Here is a 20,830-nt window from a genome sequence, read left to right as displayed (position 1 = left end):
TATATCCAAAATTATCATATTAGTAAATTTCATAGAGGTGCTCCAATTTCTTCACCTATGTTTCTTCTAGAACTATATGATATAGTGGTCCGATCTTGATCATTTTTATACTTTTTCTTACCCGGGTTATAAGTAGCTCAATTTGCAAGTTTCATCTCAATAGCTCTTAAGATGGCTATGTACAACGCATACGTACCGACGGACGGACAGATGGACATGGTTAAATCGACCCAGCTACTCATGCTAATCAAGAATATGTATATATACTTTATGGGGTCGGAAACGTCTACTTCTGTGCGTTAAAAACATCTGAAATGAAGTGTAATTTCTTACGATGATGTCGCTCGTTACTGATTATATGGCAATGAAAATTACCCCTTTTCGGTAATTCTTTGTAATCCTAAACTTTATTTATTCAAAGAAGTTTTTTTAACATTATGAAAATATTAAAGATACTTACAATCTAAGGGATCTAACTTACTGCATTTGGTTGTGCAGTGTTCTGACTAACCCATATAATTGCTTATCTCAAGTGCCGAGTCGTATAATGAATGATTCTGTCTGGCAGGTCCCAAAATTTACTGTCACTTATCGAGATCTTATTACGTTTGTCCCAAAGGTTGTCGAAGCCATTTTGGCTGCATCATCCTACTGAAGATGAGAAGTATTAAATGCTTATCAATTCAAATCACTTAGTCAAAAACTTTTCCAACTTATATGCGGTTAATATTGACATGGCTAGAAATAGTTCGTGAATGGTCAAAACAAAAAACAGCGTAAGCGTAAAGTCTTGTATCTGACTAGCCCATATAAGCAGCAGGAGTAGCTATCAAAACAGCTGGTTTACTACATATGTATGTACATATACATAGTAAGTGGAACATGCACAGTCATTTTGTATACGGTGGTTTGAATTGGGCGTCAGTCACCGGAGCCTTATCACTTGTACGTGAGATTTTGCAAGTCGATAAGAGTTATATTGGGCGTCGGTCTACAACAAGAAATATTTAAGTGTGACTACTTGTGTTTAAATAATTCAAACAAATAAGTGCCTAATTAATAGTAATGACCTAGCTAAATATTAACATGCCCCAACAAGCAAACAGAAAATTTTGGCCATATCTTTTAGAGAGTCGACCAAAAGATATCCTGTAATAAGTGCAATAAGTTTGTAATGCATTGACCAACTGAAATTGCTTCTTAAACAAAGTACTGCTAGTACTTCAGTACTATGTGATCTATATATGATCTGATATATGTATTTGAATTTTCTCGATTTTCAATTATTTCAAGAAAAAAATATTCTTTTGGTAATTTCATTTGAATAATAATTTATACAACTTAGAATTTAATTTTAAAAGTACTTTCAGTAGTAATTAGTTTTGTAAAACCTTGCCAATCCGACAAATCATAATTTTAATTGCTTTTTAAAAACCAATTATCTAATTTTATTACTATTTATATACTTCTTTCACTGAGGTAGAATGTTAAAAAAAATCCATCATAAATATTTGTCTAGTTTCTTTCCAATATTTATTGCATAATGCACTTTACTTCCTGGTCCTAGCATACCTGTTCATTGTCAATAAGCTGCAGGGTATTAAGTTTAGGCCAACGTGATGCGAAGCGCATAATTCCCATTCTGCAATTTTTAGTTGCTGCAATACAAGAACACTTTTCTATATATACTCAGACTAGTGTTTGTGAGTGATATATATATTTAGCAGATGTTTTTTTTTTTAATCATTTTGTTCATGTATTTGTATTTGAACTTCTTATTTAATTAATGAACAATGTTTTCTTTGCGATCAATATATTTTGATTGTATGTATTACTTTCACAGTTTTAGCTCAATGCTGGAAATTACGGCTACGGACTATCCGATAACGTTTGAAAACGTTTGCAAACGTGCAGACGTTCAATTATACACGTTAAATCCTTATAAGCTTAATTGCATTAACATGAAGAATCGAAATTTGTTACTGATAAATCGATATGAAACAAATAGCTAAGTCATAAAAATGGCCCAAAGAGGTAATAAATTGCGACAGTTGTGTTCAAAAATTGGTCCAATGAAGTTGAAAAGTCCTTAGCAAGAAACCAAAAAGAGTCCTTTAGATACAGGATCAAAATTAACCAAGATTTATTTAATACAGCAGTGAAAATTTATGAAATTTTGAATTAAATTTTGTTATAATTATATTAAACTAAAATATCCTGTGAAATGTTGTCAAGAGAAAACTCCTCTCCCACTATCCTGCAGCATGTCGAAGCTGCTCTATATGTACTTAACCAATTGTGCATTGGCTTCGTTACCATCTGGGTCAGCTGGACATGCCTGAGAACAGGTCTGAATGGAATCCGTCTGCATGCCTGGCTAACAACCTTTGGCTTTGTCTTCCTAATGGCCGAGGGCATGATGTGCTTCTATGACAATAGTTTCCTAACAATGCGCTACAGTCGCAAAAACAAAACGGCCATCCATGTGATATTGCAAATTTTCGGTGGCGGCATGGGTGTGGCCGGATGTTTAATACAATTGATAAGTGACAATTGGGCCATTAGTGTTACCACCCATGCCAGTCTGGGCTTTGCAGCATTCATACTCTGTTTGGTCTCTCTGCTCAGTGGCTTGGCTTCCGTATTGGCACGAGCAATGTCCAAAATGGTTACGCCATTGATTAACAAAACCGTCCATGTGATCCTAAGTTTTGCCACATTCGTGATTGCAATGTTGGCCCAATACTATGGCTACGGACAGACCGGCATATTCATTGGACAGGGCAGTGATTTCGTTATCCTGATTCGAGTGGCCACCTTAGTGGCCATGGTCCTGACTTCCATTGGAGCCATGAAGTCATTATATCAAAAATTTAAAAGTCTTCTCAGTTAAGACTTTGTGTGCTTACATTTATATTAAATGGTAGTTCATAGTTCCTATTTGTTTAACCAAGGTGCTTTATATTTAAATAAAATACATATACTTTTTTTAAACTCAAACACGAAATTGGTTTTTTTGTTTTATTTCAAAATAAAAGGAAAATAGCTAAAAGAGTTACATATACCAAGTAACCAAAGGGTGAACATTGTTAACAGGTGAGGTAAGAATCTCCAATTCCTTTGCATGTATGTACATCAAATGTTAAAGAAAAATGTATTCTCTTTCAGAGTCGTCGTGTATCGTTTCTCCTCCAGGAGAAGGATCCCCGTATATTGGTCAATAGGCTCATCTGGTATATACTCTGTTCATGTTCAATTGAAATTTCTGACTTTAGAAAGCATTGGAGTTGCATCATGACAGATTTTTAAGGAGCACCAGATACCCACCTAGCAAAAAATTTTAGACCAATTTTAATTTTGGCCTTAGACACTCTTGGATTTTCGTTGCTTGGAGCAGGATGACAAATTTACCATATATCTTTGCATCTTAAAATTAAAGATTATTTATTTCTGATTGTTATCAAGCCTGTTCTCGTTTTCGAATCGGTTTCAAACTTGAAAACTTTAAATTCATTACTGTTTAAGGGACTGCATTTGAAGTCGAATTAGGCCAAAACATAATTTGGAAATGAAAAGAGAAAACAGGCTTGAGTATTGCAATATTAAGAAAAATATTATTTAAATTATTTTATATAGAGACTTATATTAACTAATGTAGAAAGATTTTGCCCAACAAACTTTCAGAGTCCAAGAGGCATTATTAGCCACCCTGGAGCTACTTAAAGTAAAGTATTTGTTTCTTATACATACTTCGAATAATTATAAATAGTTACGGATTATATGTTATTTTAGGTAGATTATTTGTCCAACCGATTTCATTTAAATTGTAATGAAACTAGCCACATTATTTTGCCGCTAGGTCCGCCAAAGTGCGCGTTCGAACGAGTTAGAGAAAATAGTATGAACAACATGGTTTTGGATCTTAAATAAGAGGTGAGGTTAGTATATTGTTCAAAACTATCAACATAACTTGGAACTAGACGATAACTATCCATAAACTAGCCTGGTCGTTTAAGCTGAACCCGTTCCCATTATTCAGTATTTAGCTCATGTTTAATTAGGGGAAACATCGTTTTTGTATGTCGAAATTTGACGAGTTGGATAAAATATCAGTTTAGGGGAGGAGGGTAATTTCCTTCAACTTTCCCTAAGATTCGCCAATTCGGCCTTACTTATTTAAACCATTTATACTGTTGACGGTTGGAGACCAAGAGATTCACCTTAGAAAGCTGGAATCTGCAGTTGCAAGCTTTGCTTCATGTAGTTTGAATTTCCACTCACTTTCAGCGCTGAAGCTATGGTATGGCCATTAGAACTCTGGATTCTTTAGCGAAATCTGCTGATGATAGAACTTCGTAGTTCTCAAAATAGTTAAACAGACAACCTGTTCACCTTTTGTAAGATGGTAAGATTTATTAATCTCAACTCTACCAAGACCCAGGCTTGATTAAACAAATTAATATTTTTTAGAAAAGCGAACAATAGAGACTTATATTTCCATATTTTGATTAATATTTCCCCAAGACTCAAGTACTCCCTGTCTTGAAGAGACTATAGCATGAAAAATTAGCCGCAATCTGCAATTTGAATTTACAGCTGATTTCTAGTGAACGTTACATGCAATGTTGTAAAATGCAAATACATTTCGTTGATAATTTCTGTTATCGATATCAAGTCAATTCAAATGTAGTTTAGCTGTCGCTTTGTTAAAGGTCGCTTGCATTTGATTTTTGCGGTTTTTTTGCCCGATGCTGCTGTTCTCTTGATCATTTCGAAGCAGTTGAAGAGCTTCCCCCACATATAGTTAAATATAGTAAGTAAAGCGAAAAGGAAACTGATAGGAAAGTGGTATATAAATTTGGAATTTCTTGAATGATTTGTGGTCAGCAAACCGAGTGCTAAATTATACTACATACTCGAAATAGTTGATTGTGATTATTTAAATCCGCTACAGCCTATTAAACTTTAACTCAATGGGCGTATCGGTCTCTCGGTTCAGGCCATAAAATTGCTATCGTATCGCTGAGATGTAATAAAAAAAAAAAAAAAAAAAACAGAAAACAAAAAAAAAAAACCACAACTACAACGAGAACAAACATCAACGCCAATTTGTCTATGTGAAATAGTCAAAGGCAATTATCAATTTTAAAACTCGTGGAATGCTTTTTGTTGTTGTTTTTTAAAAAAATATAAAACACGAAAATATCATTATTTTCACTCAGCTGATAAGGGACAGAAAAGGAAAAAAAAAAATTATTACTATTCGAGTAATTTTTTTTTTTGTTTAGCGGCTCCAAATGGCTGAACATCTACAACCGGTCAATAGTACATCACGAAACGTTGTCGACTACGGCAGCACGGAAACAGCAGCAGCAGCAACAACAACTCGAACAACTTTAACCAATTCCCGTGTACCTTCATTTGTCCTGCTCGAATCTTCATCTCATCGTTTACGCTATACAAAAATGTCACACAATACTTTCAATAATTCCGATTCTTCGGACCACTTACAACGTTTTGAATATTTCCTAAATGTCTTAAATCAAATTTGCATCGGTTTCGTTACTATTTATATATCATATTTGACTCTGAGAACGGGTCTCGATTCAACCACAACCCTACATGCCTGGCTAGTTACCATTGGTGTAAGTCTGTTTAGATTTTCTTTGAGTTCCAAGTTAAAAATCGTATAAATTTGATTTCATTCCTAGTTCTCCTTCTTTATGGCGGAAGGTGTCATGGTTCATTATGGCGGTAATGTTTTGACAAATAGTTACAAACGGAATACAAAAACCACAATACATTGGATACTTTTGACCTTGGGCGGGTCCTGTGGAGCTGGTGGTGCTCTGCTTAAAATGATACAAAAGGGTTTTATGCTGCAATCGACTCATGGCAAATTGGGTAAGCAATTCAAAAACAATAAAAATAAATCTCATAATTTAAAATTTTTTATTATTTACCTAAGGAGTGGAAAGGTTTAGAATTTTTTTTTTCCAATTATTATTTATTTTTTAGTAACATTTAAATGTGTTGTGTGAAAATTTCAAGTGAATCAAAGGAAAACTGCCATTATTAAAGGCAGTCGATTTTCCGATAAGCGGAATTTTCCAAGTGAGCACGAAATTTATTTACAATTAGACGATAGGTGTCAAATATTTCAAAATAGTTGTACACGTAAATGAAGAGGTTGGGACAAAGCGATTGTTTTTTGTACCTTTTCTTTATAATTAAAAATTAACCAATAGTTTGTCCAGGAAAAAAATATATTTTTAAAAATTTTAAACCAATTTTGGGCTTTATAAATCAATCAGTCAGCGAACATTATGAATAATAAAAGTAATAAAAGATTAAAAGAATCTTGATAATTTCTTAACAAAAATAAAATTTAAAAATATTTCGAACTAATTTTTAGGCAGCTTAGACCCTTTTCTTCGGCCCTTTGATGAAATTTAATGATATTTTGTTGAAGCACTCCACCCTTAATGAGACAAATACTGTTTAAAGACCCAATTTATTTCTATAAATCAGTTAACTAATCATATTCAGTCGCACTATAATATATATTTTAATATTTTAAGAGACAAAGGTATATTTTTTGTGATTTTTTGTAATTTTTTTCCCCCGCATTCGAAGCTCACGTAATTATGGAAGTCCCCGTATAGGTTTAGGGTTACATTTGTATATTCAAATTGATTTTTTTTTAATGCCCTTACAGAGGTAATCTCACTTTAGCATTCGTTTTGACTACTCTGATACTAGCTAAGTCTCTGCTGCCTTTTCAATCCTGATCATCGATCGAGGTACTAAGATCGCACTCATAGCAATATACAGTGGTGATCACAAAAATAGAACATCCTTATTGGTTTTTCGTATTTTATAAAGATTTTTTCACAAATTTCGAAGCTAAAATTCGAACATAATTTTCATTGAATTTTTAGCGAAAACTAAAAGGAAAAACTCCAAATCCCAAAAAAAAAATCGAAAAGTTCTACATTTGTAAACCTAGTTTGGAACAAACATTTATTTAACCCACATTTTTAGTTGAAAAGCCTAAGATGTTAGTTAAAAAGGCCAAAATGTATAAAATATTTGGAAATCAAGAAGGATACTACATAAATTTGGGATTCTAGAAAAAACAAATTCAATTACAATAGATCGCAAACAAAAATAAACATATAAAAAAAAGGTACAAAAAATCCCCCCAAAAAGTGTGTTAAATTCATGACCTTTACTGTAAGAGACCTTACAATCTGTAGATTAATAAAAACAATTTCAAACACATTATTTCTTTCGATAAATTGGCAAATCTAATCTGTTATCGTGCTTTTCCTCTTTCCTTTTATTACCAACAGGTATGACAGCCTTTATACTGTGCCTTCTGGCCATGCTATCGGGTGTGAGTGCTCTCTTCTCGACGCGTGTCAAAAAGTTAATCACACCGCTGCTCAATAAGACGTTTCACAATTTCTTGGGATTTGTGTGTTTCGTGATTGCCTTGGTGACACAATATTATGGTTATCAGACTGGATATTTTAAGAATCGCACTGAAACGGATTTCCAAATTTTAATGAAGTGCCTCACACTCATATCCCTTGTCCTAACAAGCTATGGACCCATGAAGGCGCTCTATCAGAAATGCAAAAGTATTTCCCGTCAGTTTTAAGAAAATTATATCAATTTTAGCTATATAAAAATATAGATGCCATAAGATTTAATACTCGCCAGAAGCGTATCTAATCGTTCGTTCACTTATTTTGTTTTTGTTTTTATGAGTCCCAATAAAAGAAAAATACAAAAACCGAACAAGGCCGGTCGCATGGAACTGGGAAAATCCCTTAGAATTAATTCATCAAGACGCGTCATATTGGCGACCAGACAGAATCATTAAGTTTACTGCACGTTGTGACTTGATAATAGAAAAAGCAATACGTAAAATTGTTTGACATTTGGAATATTTAGTTAGTCACACCTGAAAAAACTCTACAAAATGATTAAGCTTAGCATGAATTTTAGTTTTTGGCTCCTGCACAATGACATTACGATTAATTCAACAAATCTACATACATAAACATATTTTGCAGTACGTGTGGTTGTGAGTGAGTAATAAATTTATTTTTATTTATGGGGAAGCACCACTCGGAGAAAACCCCTATCATTTAGTTATATTGGGAGTTGCAAAGGAAACTAGTCGCCACGCCGACTTCTCTATACCGGACACCAAGTGCGTAATCTTATTCAATTATTCTTATTCAATCTTATTCAACACAAGCAATTTGGCGCGCAACTCTGTCCTTTTAATGGCATTAGGTCAAATATGTTCTACATTCCATACAAGTTTATTAAAATTAGAGATTATAGAATGATAACATATATAAATTTGTGATAAATAGTAACCTTTTCTAAATTGGGGGCGAACCTTATGCAAAGACAGATAGAGAGCTGCATAAAAGACAGAAACATTAAAATCAAATGAATCCTTTCGAATGGAATTCAAGTGAATGAATGAAAACTACACAATTAAATGAATGAGTGTGAATGTAAGTTCTTGTCAGATCTCCGAAAAATACATGACGCCCTTTAATAAAAGGCAATAAATTTAGTGTCAAAGCATCGAAATGTGCTAAGGCACTCAAATCATTTGAATTCTCTTATTTTGGTTGGACTGCCTAGTTCAATTATCTTATAGTTCACTTATAGTTCAAAAATATAAAATACAAATAAATACTGAATACTAAAATCAGAAATGGGATTCGAATTTGTTTGAATAATAGCAGCTCATTGTCTAACATTCTAACTTATTCAATTCGTCATGTTTCGTTTTACGTCATTCATTTAACTTGATTTTCAATTAACTCACTTGGTTTTGAATATTGTTAACTCAAATTGATTTAACATTATTCATTCAGCGCTCTATGAGATACATATTTGGTATATTAAGTATACGACCCATCCGCATAACACAGGCCAATATATTAGCCAATATACAAACTTGGGTTTTCTAAACTGATTCTAATTTGTGAGATAAAAAAAAAAACAAATCATTAATAGTTACTATGAGTAAAAAATGTACATATGTTTCTAAATCATATACACATCAAGAAAACAATGGAAAAGGATCACTATCATGTTTGGAAAACAAGCAATTTTTAAACTTTCATTCATTTACCAAAATATGCGAGTCATAAAAACATTTTCTTAAGAGAAAATTAACGAAATTTGTAAATATTTAACTAATTGAGCTTAGTGGTCGACAAAAAAGGACAAAGAGTTACATCCATGCGGAAGCTAAAACCGGCTTAAACTTTGATTTCAAATAATTCTGCATCGAGTTCTCTTTGTCTTTGGAGGCCGAGAACTTTATTATTCTCTTTGATTTGTTCTTAATACCATAAAAGAGAAAAATATAATGCAACATAATGTAGACAAGCACTGAAAGTTAATTAAGTGTCCATTTTGTAACCCTTCAATTTGGTGTTCATAACATAATCTCTGCACCTACTTGGGTTATAGGTTAAATTTCTTATAAGCCGCGCCATCAATTCCAGCAAAACTTATTGTTAGAGGCTCGAACACTCACGATATAACAGTTTTTCAGGAAATGGAAGACATGTAGAGAAAATAATAATAACATTCGTAAACAAACTCTCCCACCATAAATAATTTAACATAATTTAATACAAATTTGAATTTCGTTATATAAAGTGCAGTTCTTGTTTTATTTGTTTAAAAAAATATGTAATATATTTCGTGTATATATTCTTAGTTTTTCTCTCATAAAAAATAATACTTGGCGCGTGTAGTAGTATTTGTGATGGATACGTATATCGAAAATTCTCTTAGCATTATACAGTAATCAAAAAAAAAATAATAATAATAATAAATAATAGCCTAGCACATAAGGTAATATATTAGAAATAATACATAAAATACAGATTCGGATATATGTAGGAAATAAATTCAGCATGACAAGAGATAGATATAGACGAGTCTACAAATTCAACGTTTGGGTAGATTATAGGAGGAGCACGCTTCACCAAGCGGCTTAAAGCACATCAAAATTCGTCACATTTAAGAGAGTGAGTGAGAGAGAGAGCATGCAAAAGGCAAGAGGCATATTCTTGTGCTTGGTAAGATAATATATTATCCATTACATTTAGTTTTTTCCTTAGTCCCTGGTGCTGTTGCTACGTCGTTGGGCAAACGACATTAGGGCATGCTCCAAACGCATATAATATGGTAAATTTCGTCGTTCGGCAATTAGAGGAGGCTCATCATCCTCGCAGCATTTCTGGTGACAGCAACAACATTCACAATGACCGCCCGACGACGCCGCTGAACCACCAATTTCATCTTGCATATAGTCATTGTTATATTCCTCCTCTTCCTCTGTTTCCAGCTCGTAGGCTTTCTTGGTGGCCCGATTCTCAACACGCAGATAGAGAGCCACACAAATGAATATCATGCAGACCAGGGCACACATGGCGCCGCTAGCAATGCTGGCCTTCTCAAGCATGGGACGTGGACGCTTTGGTGTGTAGGAGCCATCGATTTCCTTATATTCGCAACGTTGACCCATAAAGCCAGTGGCGCATTCACAGCTATAGACTGGCAGTTCACCGATCTTTACAGCAAAGCAATGGGCATCATTCAAACAATACCAGGCATCGAAAGTTTCAGGGCATTTGTATGTGGGGAATGTTATATTTGGTCTTGGCGTTGTTGTTGTTGTCCGTATGGTTGTGGTACTGGTCATGGGTGCCTGTGTGGGTGGCAGAGGCCAAGCATTGCCGTCACCGCCGCCCGACATTGACGACATCGAGGGCCTTGGCTTGGGCACAACAGTACGACTAGAGCAGGCCTCAATCAAGGTCACATCGTCATGGTAGCTGATCAACAGCAGCAAAATCTTAAACATAATCTCAATGCTTGTGGAATGCATTTTTATAATTTCTTTTCGTTTCGTTTTTGGTTTCTTTTTAACAGAGTTCCTTTTCAATTTTTGGTTATTTGACTTCTTTTTTGTTTGTCAATAAGTTTAAAAGAGAAAAAAAACAGTAAACTTAGACTACTATCGAGAAACGTATCACAATGACATATAAATCAAAATTAAATTAAAAATCTAAATTTGCAGCAAATAATATATTTCGCTTTGTTCGTGCTGATTCTGCTGTTGCTTTTGTTCTCAGGATCTTACGATTCGTCCTTCTTTGGAATTACTTGAACTTTGAGGTTCTATTTTTACTTTCTTTGTATGTGGAACGTATCTGCGAGAAAGATCAAAAGTAGCATTAGTACTCTAATATGAATAAAAAAAAAGTGAGTTGTAAGGAGAGAAAAAAAAAAAACTGCAGGAAATCAGAATAAAAATACCAAGTGTATCTATATGTATACAGGAAAATGTAATAATTATCTATAGAAATGAATGTGAGAATACGATTAAAAATTATCAAGAATTTTTTTTTTTTTAATTTTAGTTGATCTTTTGTTTTCTTCACTTTTTTTTTAACACCAATTCACTTTGTATATAGCATTTTATTTGTTTTTGTTAAGTTTTCTGTTGTTTTCCGTTGATTATCCTAGCTCATCAAAGCTGGCTGTGATATGCGTTGGGTATCCATATCACAACCACTTGATGAGGCTTAGATAAGCAACATCAATATTTCCTTTTTGTTTTAATTTTGGAAAATGATGTCATTTGATTGCATTTTTTTTATTGATAAAAATATTTTTCGCTGATGAAGATAAAATGTTGGATGATAAATTATAGTTTTAGTTTTTTATTTGATTCACCAATTCAAGAATTTCCATCTCACGAGATTTATAATGAGCGCCGTGAAAGGGTGAAGATACAATTTTTAAATGATTGTTTGATTGATCGATTGATGCAATTCACATTACGCAGAGCTCATCAAAGCTGGCTGTGATATGCTGGATAAAGCAAATGATGCACATCACAACCACTTTGTGAGCTCAGCATGAATGTGTCCGTGTGTTTTTCTTAAATTTTAGTTTTGTTTTTGTTCTATAAGTTTTAGTGCCAGCCAATATTATAGTATAACTTTTCGCTAATAATAGAAATAAATTAAGTTTCTGTTAACATTTTAAACTTGTGTCCAATTATAAGTTTGAAATAATAACAATTTAAAAATTTTGTCAGTGTAAGATATTAGTTTTTCGGTTCGTATCGGTGTATACATATCTTAGTTAACAAACAAACAGAAACTCAAAAAAAAATATTTAAAACGTTAATAGATTTAATCTGCATGAAAAATGTTGATTCGCAGTGACAAAATAATCAAAGCAAGTGTTTTAAATTATTTGAAAACTGATTAAATGTTTTTTTGTAGCAATTTCAATTTAAATAATGATTATGTATGTGTAGCATAAAATTATGAGTTTAATAAACACTTGAATGAATGATTTTGCCTTTTGTCCTTACAATTTGGTAGCCTCTTTCAAGATAATTTTCTTTTGTTCTTTGCATAATATTACAACTTCCGCATTATGGTTTCAAATCTTAAATAAAAGAAAATAAATTGTTAATGCAAAGTTCTGAGTAGATAATTCATTTGAAGAAAAAAAAATCCCTTTCTTTCTGTTTTTATTAATAGAAATTAGTAAAAGCATTTGTATTTGTTATTAAGCTTTTATAAAGTTGTTGTTTTTAGCAAAGTTCTTCACACTCGGCAACAATATAATTTGAATAATTTTTGTTTGGTTGCATTACTAGATGAGATGTTTCAGATACACCGATAAGAACCGAAATGCCACCAGGTTGTTTTGGACTTATTTTTTACCTCAACAGGGTGTGGATGTTGGTTTCTCAGATTTAGGGGATTTATTCCTTTTACAATCTGAATCTAAAGTGTATTTAATGAAAGTGCGCTTGAATTCTGTGTAATAAATGTCCTTCCTGGTTAGTGTCTATAATCAGCCAGCCACGCCCAATTTTTTGAAAATTTTACGCTTTGAAAGTTCTGAGATAGCTGAGACAGTAGTTGACATGCCGAAGGACTGATTTTGTTTGAAATTTTGAGAACCCTGTCGTCGGTGGTGGTTACAATGTTACCACCTAGCCGCAGAGTCCTTTTCCAGAGCACATATTGCTTTAAATAATCAACTGCTGCTTTTCGTCTTTTCCTTTACTTTTATTCAGGATATGATCTTCTGTCTCAGCTATTTCGTAGTTTATAGCAATTGATATTTAATTTAAGCACAAATATTTTTTTAAACATAATTTTCCTGTTAATTTGTCAATTTTCTTTTACTGTAACTTGAGCCATTGCGTCGCTCCTCAAAGCTGGCTGTGATATGAATAGGCATAAAAAGGCAAACATTTCACAACCACTTTGAAGAATGACACAATTCTCCTTCCTCCTCCGCCTCCATCCTGCGCGATGGCGGCCACTTGAAATGCACTTTTCCATTGGGTGGACGCGACTTTTGTACTGGGATGGGAGGAGGACGATGATGATTAAGATGATGCCATCTTGCGCTGCTGGTGCTACTTCTGACGATCACTTCAAGATGAAGATGATGATAATGATGATATTGGTGATGATTATGATGATGATGTTGGTGAATGTGTTTGCATGTGTGTATGTGTGTAGGTTGTTAGTCCCTTCTTTCATCTTTTATTGTACAATTACACTTTTCTCACGGCCACGATTTTGTTTTGCAAAATAAAAAGACAACAACAGCACACAACAGTAGCAAAAAAAATCAAGAAAAAGAAGACAACATCCACAACGACCGGTGAATGATGATCATGAATGAAGATAAGCCAGACATAAAAATATGAATGAAGAGAGATAGTAGATAGAAAGAGAAGGAAATGCTGGGATGTGTGCAACAGCGCAAAGGTACAATCCACAGAGAGATAGAAAGAGACAGACAAATTATGTATATTTTAAATATAATGAACCCAGAGAATGCACTCTATATAGTAAATGTATAAAATATGTCTGTATACGTTGGCGCCAGTCATTTGTCGAATTTGTCGCCAATTTTTTTGATAAGCGCAAACATTGGAAGAAAGATGATCATCATACAAGAAATACAATTAATGAGCCAATGACGCGACACCGTATTACGAGGGTTAATCTTAGGGTTCTTAATTACAAACATAATTTATGCATTTCACAAAGAAAAATTTTAAATGACCATTTCATACCAAAGTAGCGTTCACTTATTTGTATACTTTTAGAATACCCCTCGTGGAAATGAGAGATGAAGACGACGACGACAACGACACATGTCTCCCCCTCTTCATGTGTATGGGCAATGTATTTACAGTTAACAGACGCGCTTGATTGACGCGACATGGCGTCAAGTTGTTTCATCTCTTTCGCTCTCTCTATCTCGTCTATTGAGATTCCCGTTATAAAAATTAAATCCGCCACCCGCTTGCCAATATTCAAGTGTGTTGAGTGTGTGTGTGTATGTGTGCGAGCGAGTACGAGAGGAAGTAAAAGCAGGTTGAATAACCATATACAAAAGAATTTCGTTTTGCCCCGTGTAGGTCAAGATCAGAAGAAAAACAAGTTCACTGACCAGGTGGCAACTCTGGCGAAGCAGCAACAAATTTGGTTGTTTTTTTTTTAAATTTCTTGAACATGCAAATGCAAATGTAAATAAGAAAATAAACAAGTACCAATAATACACAACAATACAGAACAAGTAAAATAAAATCAAATAAAAAACGTAAGCATACATACATGAAAGCACAACAACAACCGCTTATAAAAATTTCTTCTGGTTCGTTTTGGTCGTCCGTCTTCTTCTTATGTTGCCTTGTGTTTCATTCTTGGGCGGCGTCGCTCTTGCACGAGAAGTTCGTTGGCTCTTCTACATGCATATATACACACATGTATGCATATGCATATGCGCGTGTGTGTGTTTGTGTGTGTTTAGAAAACTGTAAGAAAAGCAGAGTGTGTGAAAAAGTATGGTTAAAGCGAAATTCCACCATAAAAAAAAGACGTAGGAGAAGTCTCATAATGATGCTCTCTATAAAAATTTTACCGGTTTTTACTTGTGTTTTTGCAAAAACAAGTCTTACTAGTTTCATATACTACAAGCAAGACAGAGATGGCCATAGCACCTTTTTTTAGTCGAGACATGAACCAGCATTCTTTTCATATTTTTTTTAGGTGTGTTGTGTGTGAGAGTTCAAGTGCGTCGTCTTCTTGTCTCTCTCACGCATTGTGCGCGGGAAGAAAAAAAATTTCCCTTTGCATGTGTTTGTATGTATATATAAATATATGTATATATACATGTACAGATATGCGAGAGTATATATAATATATACATGTGTGTGCGCGGGAATGTTGTCAAGAATTCTAAGAATTTTGCACCAAAAGCGGCGAAAAAAGAGAAAACGGGGCGCGGACTTGTCGGGCACAAATGCGAATATATAAAATAGTAAAATGATTGAATTTTACACAAAATAATTTTAATGCGTATCGACACCAAGTGTAAGTTATATATAAAAATATTCCTTTAGTAAGATATATACACACACACACTCCCAAATACAAATATACGTATAGTAACACATACACACACGCACACATAAATACTTGGTAAGCACAGAAAACGCATGTGTAGGCGTTGACGGCCAACTTTTCTTTAAGCTTCCAGCACATGAAAAACGCATTTTTTCCAAGTAACACTTTAATGAATTGTTGTGAATTACCCATATTATTAATAAATTATTAAGAGAACAATAACAACATCCGCTGCAAACACGCCGACAATGTTGTTGCCGCTGTTGCGCAGCACGAGAAAAAACACGACCGCATCGCAAACACTTTGAAAAACAAATGCTACTAATTCGCTGGGCATTTTTGAATTCGCTAAGCATTTATGAGTTCGCCTAAGCATTTTTTGAATTCGCTCTGCAATTATCGTGAGTCACGAGTAACCTAATACTGGTTTTCTTTGCCTTATACTGGTTTTATTTTTGCCGTGACAACAACAAAAACGAACCAAGGTGCAACTCCAACCGACGAGTCTAACCAAAGCGCACCAACTTCGAATCTACTTAAAAAGTATCAAAGAAGCCAACTTGTGCTATGCCGATGTTTATATACCCTTCCAGGTCCTTGGCACTTTATTACCGTTTCGTCATGTTAATTTTCTGAGAACACTTAAACAAGGCGTCACGAGGACGCTTTTTAACCTGACAAATTTGTTTATTTTTAAATTTACTTTTTAGTTTATCTTAATTATTCTCTCATTTTGTATTTCCTCTGCCCACCTTCTATCTCCTTCACACTACCACGTTTCAAGCAGCGGCATAAATAACAACAAACGCGGCTTCGTTTGGTTGGGTTGTTTTTTAGAGAGGGGCTTTGAGTTGTTGCCTTCAAGCCAGCGATGTCTTTTTCGCTTTTTTTTTTTAAATAAAAATGTGAAAATATTGGGATTTTTAAATTAACAGCCTGCTAAACTTGCAGTTCCAAAGTGAGGCAAAAGGAAACATATGTATATATGGTAAATGTTTACTATTACTACTCGGGCCCAAAACGCGCTTAAACTACATAATTTTGGTATCAAACGAAAGAGAAAAATTCCACGAGCACGACATCAGGTGCGCCTTGGCGATTTGTTTCGTAGTTTTTGAGTAATTAACAAAAGAAAATTAATATTTTTAGCGGGACTATAGCTAAAAGTAGCTTTTTCCGGCTAAAAAAAGCTGTTCAATTTTAAGATGGTGTTGCCAAATGCCGAATTTTGGATACTCGAATACGCGGGCTTTTTGAATCTCTTGTTCGCACTATTCTCAACAAACGAAAATATTGTTGAGTTTACAATATTTCTTGATTTTATGGAACAAATATAGTTTAGAATACAATATTCGGCTGCCAGAGCAGCCAAATATTCCTCGACTTTAGAATTTTGATTAAAATATTTGGCTACCAGAGCGGTCAAACAGCGCGCCAAATAAAAAATAGCGTTTGACAACACTGAAATCTAGCTTTACGCGATTTTTCCACTTTTCAACACTGAAATCTCGAGTAGTAATAGTAAACATTTACCGTATATATAATTTTAACAAACAATCGCAATAGTTTCTTTTTAGAGTTGGCAAATGGATCAACAAAAGAATTTTACCCTTTTCCGGTTTTTTTTAATCCCTAACTTAGCCTTTTTATTTAGCTGTTTTTTCTTTATGAATAAATGACATCACTGTCCGGCAGATGCAGTAGGATCAACAGCCAGACGACGGCAACGAGTTCGGTGGAGCAAAAATGCAAACAAACAAGAAGCGGGGGCCGGGTGCACTCTTAATGGTACAAAAATAAAACCCAGGGACAGAGGCAGGTAGGTAGCACACAACAAACAGTCAGCTCAAGCCCAAAACGGGACGAACAGGATGAAGAAACTCAGACAACAACAACTACTTTTCTGCCTCTGTGGCAAATTCGTGGAACTGGGGATTCTGGTTGATGTTGTTTATGAAAAAGATGCGCGCAGGCGCGCGCTCACGTAAACAACATTCCATACGATTTCTTCTCCATTCCTTTTATTTTTTCTGTGAGCGCGCCAAAACAAAAAGAAAAATGTATTCGTGTGGGGTTGCCAGACGTATGCAAACGTCTATTTACGTTAGTTTTAGTTCTGCAAATAGCAAATAGTGTCTACATTCACTAATCTTTTTGTGAACAGTGGTACATTTGCATTTATGTATGCATAAATACATATTTCCGGTATTCATTTTAAGCTTGTTGGTGTTGTGAATGTGTGTGAAGAAGTGGGCCGTTGAGACATCGACACCATTCCAAAGCCAATTGACGTCACAAATACACACACACAAACAAAAAGGCAACGACCAAACCTGACACAACGTTTTCTGGGTTACCGCTTACGGATGTTGTTGTTGTTTCTTTTGCCGGTTAAGTCGAGACAAATTCAAATTCAATTTTCCTCAAGCCTTCTTTAAATTCGCTTAAATTATCATTTTGAAAATTCTGTTATTTTAAACTAGCCGTCAGAATTTTGAGAATCTTCTTTGTAAATATAACATAGCATTTGAATAAGTAAAAACAACAATAAAGGTTTCCAACTGTACCAAACGAAGATAATGATTATGTATACAAGAAGACAAATGTTAAATGGATTGCCCTAGGACCAAAGCTCTTGGGCTTCCTTCATCATCAGCTCATTCTCATTTTTTTCTTCTTCCATTCCCTACAATTGTTGCACTTGTTGTGTGCGGTTAAGGGACGTTGAACTAATCAAAGAGGAGGCAAAACACGCAACTTTAGGGGAGGGAACAATAACTTTACAAGTAATAAATGAAAAAAAAATTAAATCAATAACAAAAAAAAAAAAACAAATGTACAACGATGACGATAAAAGGTCAAACAAAAGAAATCATCCATTTTTTGTCTACTACCCAATTGCGGCGGGTCGCCTTGTCTGGGTCGCGAGACGTCTGACTAGACAACATGCAAATTGTAACGGTAATCATTAGACAAAACACACACACACACGCAGACACTCACGCGCGGTTACTCTCAAATTATTTGCGTTCTCTTGCTCTTTCATTTTCCCTCTCTTTCTAGAGACGACGTAGAGTTCGACGGCCTTCTTACGTAAAAAACAACAACAGAAACACCAGCAAAAGCAACAACAAACGTGCAGCGGCATTTTTTTCTTTCTAATAAGCCAAGTAAAGGGGTAAAAAACAGGCAAGCAAGCGGCCAACAAGTTCGACGCTACTCGCAAACCTCAAATATGTCTTTGCAACTGTACAAGAACAACAACCAAAACTGAAACCAAACACAACACAATGCGCAGACGCCGAGTGTGTGTGTAAACGATTTTTTTTTATTTTTCTGAATGTAAAGGAAGTGGCACGTACTGTACTACTCTCTCCCTCTTGTTCACACACACATACATAAAACACACCCGCTTGCTATTGCTACCGACAATAACGGCCAGTTGGATCGTACCGGGGAAAAGAGAGGCATTTTTGTGTTCCATTTTCCAGTTTGTTCCTAAGCAAAATGCCCACGACCAATTGCACAGTGGTTTAAAAAGTGAAATTTAATGAAATTGAAATTTTTATTTATAAGTGACTAGAGAGAGAGAGAGCGGGAGGTGTGGGAGAGATTTAAGAGATAATAAGGGTGATGAGAGCGAAAGTTGAACGGAAATCCGTTTTGTGAGGGTCATTGAATGAAAATGAGGGGATCCTTAGAGTTTTCTGAGTATAGTATGTACATACATACATATACTTTGCATGTTGTTAGAACATTTTGTTAATTATACAATACAACAACTTAAAAGTAAACGACAAATTAGATGAACGAGAATAACAAAATGTATTCGAATATCTTAAAAATTAATAAGACAATAAATCTTGAATCTCTTAATGCAGCCCCATAAATTTGTTCTCCCAAAATATTTTTCAAATACTTTAGTTCATATTCAAGTTGCCAAAATATAGACTTTCACCTGACTGTGTTATTAAAAAAACAGCCCACTGTGGTAGACAAATCGAAAGACAACGACCCAAAGAGAGCAAGCAAGCATACCGTTGTGTCTCGCATTGTATGTACTTGAGAAAAGATAGAGAGAGCGAGGGTTGATGCCGACAATGTCGGCGGGTGTGCCGCAATATTATAAACAGGAAATGAAATTTACAAACACAGACACACACATACACACAGAGGCCACAAATTGGTGATGCGCCGACAAACGGACACGGTTGCTTAATTGACAAATGGGCACAAAAGAGAAAGAATATACCAAGTTGATTGGAATCAATAGTAGCCAAGCAAGGAGCAAGGGCGTAGTCCCAGTTACACGGGGTTGATTTTTCAAATAGATCCACATAACTTGTCTCATTGATTTGATGTGTGTTCCCTTTCAAAACTTAGCCAGTTCACGCCCCTGACAAACGAAGCAAAGGCAAGTGTGTGGAATGTGTGAAGAAAAAAAACAAGCACAAAACGCGGCCAATGACGCTACTAGATGTCTGGCAAATGGGAGTGAGCGAGACAGAATTTAAAGTGGAATTCTGGAATGCCGTGGGAAAGAAAAAGCCGGAATTAGCAGATTTTTTTTATGTTGAAATTTCCAGTTGTTGCACCTGACAAATATGTACGGATTTGTTCTCTTTTCAAACAGGCATATAAATGAAAGTCGGTCTAAATTTTAATTGAGACATAAATACATATAAGAGTTTTGTTGCAGATGGCGTTCTGAATATGTAGTTGTTTTTCTCGCTCTCTCGGAAATGAGCAATGAATGAAATTTTGTTGTACACACGCAAACAAGAGCGTACCAAGTGAGAAAACGAGAGGGAGATACATATACGCAACACACACACGGTCGCACATACACACACACATTCATGAATATTTATGTATATACATATACAATCACTTTTTTCCACTGCTTTCTAGATCACTAATTTAACTTATCCTTTGATTTATTATGAAATACACACTTACATTGTGATTCTGCAATGTTTATGCAATTTATTTGATAGTTTTTAGGCCATTTTAATTGAAAAAGTAAAAAATTCTCGCGTCCAACTTTTTTTTTTGTCACACTCAACGCAGCAGCACCTTTTGTATAGTGTTGCACAACATAAAGCTGGAAAAACATCGATGGTACTATCGATACATTGATAAAACATCGATGCCTGGCCAGCACTATCGATGGTTTTTTTTTTTCTTTTACAAGTGTTCGAGGGAAAAGAATGTAAGTTTTTATTTTGTGTTTTTTTAATTGTACTACAAATGGTGTTGGTAAAGAAGTTTGCTAAAAGGCTTTTTAAAAATGGACAAGTATTTTCAAAGGAAGTTTT

At 34.7% G+C, this 20,830-nt stretch overlaps 3 protein-coding genes and 1 long non-coding RNA gene across 6 annotated transcripts; 3 read left to right on the top strand and 1 right to left on the bottom strand.

Moving 5' to 3' along the window:
• Positions 1-2,085: 2,085 nt before the first annotated feature.
• LOC137581367 (uncharacterized) lies at positions 2,086-2,941 on the top strand. The gene has a single exon (XM_068295596.1). It carries the CDS (start codon positions 2,225-2,227, stop codon positions 2,891-2,893), a length of 669 nt encoding a protein of 222 aa, XP_068151697.1. The 5' UTR covers positions 2,086-2,224; the 3' UTR covers positions 2,894-2,941.
• Positions 2,942-4,697: 1,756 nt separating this feature from the next.
• On the top strand, positions 4,698-7,809 carry LOC137581068 (transmembrane reductase CYB561D2). The gene is made up of 4 exons (XM_068295232.1): positions 4,698-4,813; positions 5,289-5,645; positions 5,712-5,904; positions 7,356-7,809. Exons 2-4 carry the CDS (start codon positions 5,298-5,300, stop codon positions 7,664-7,666), a joined length of 852 nt encoding a protein of 283 aa, XP_068151333.1. The 5' UTR covers positions 4,698-4,813; positions 5,289-5,297; the 3' UTR covers positions 7,667-7,809.
• A 1,881-nt stretch (positions 7,810-9,690) lies between these two features.
• On the bottom strand, positions 9,691-20,600 carry spi (spitz). Of its 3 annotated transcripts, XM_068295390.1 has the most exons (4): positions 15,701-15,828; positions 14,721-14,920; positions 12,443-12,519; positions 9,691-11,267 (listed from the first exon to the last, which is right to left on the bottom strand). In XM_068295390.1, the coding sequence occupies exon 4, from the start codon at positions 10,940-10,942 to the stop codon at positions 10,169-10,171; it is 774 nt and encodes a 257-aa protein (XP_068151491.1). In that variant the 5' UTR covers positions 10,943-11,267; positions 12,443-12,519; positions 14,721-14,920; positions 15,701-15,828; the 3' UTR covers positions 9,691-10,168. The 3 variants fall into 3 exon arrangements, with proteins under 3 accessions (XP_068151491.1, XP_068151490.1, XP_068151489.1); XM_068295389.1 differs by lacking the exons at positions 12,443-12,519; positions 15,701-15,828 and adding an exon at positions 20,472-20,600; XM_068295388.1 differs by lacking the exon at positions 12,443-12,519.
• On the top strand, positions 18,195-19,402 carry LOC137581162 (uncharacterized). The gene is made up of 2 exons (XR_011033091.1): positions 18,195-18,473; positions 18,576-19,402. It is a non-coding gene; the product is annotated as an uncharacterized lncRNA (long non-coding RNA).
• Positions 20,601-20,830: the final 230 nt, after the last annotated feature.

The sequence above is a fragment of the Drosophila tropicalis genome, unplaced genomic scaffold, assembly GCF_018151085.1.
Source record: "Drosophila tropicalis isolate 14030-0801.00 unplaced genomic scaffold, ASM1815108v1 contig_845, whole genome shotgun sequence".
NCBI lineage: Eukaryota > Metazoa > Arthropoda > Insecta > Diptera > Drosophilidae > Drosophila > Drosophila tropicalis.
This window is presented reverse-complemented; position numbering and strand designations above follow the sequence as displayed.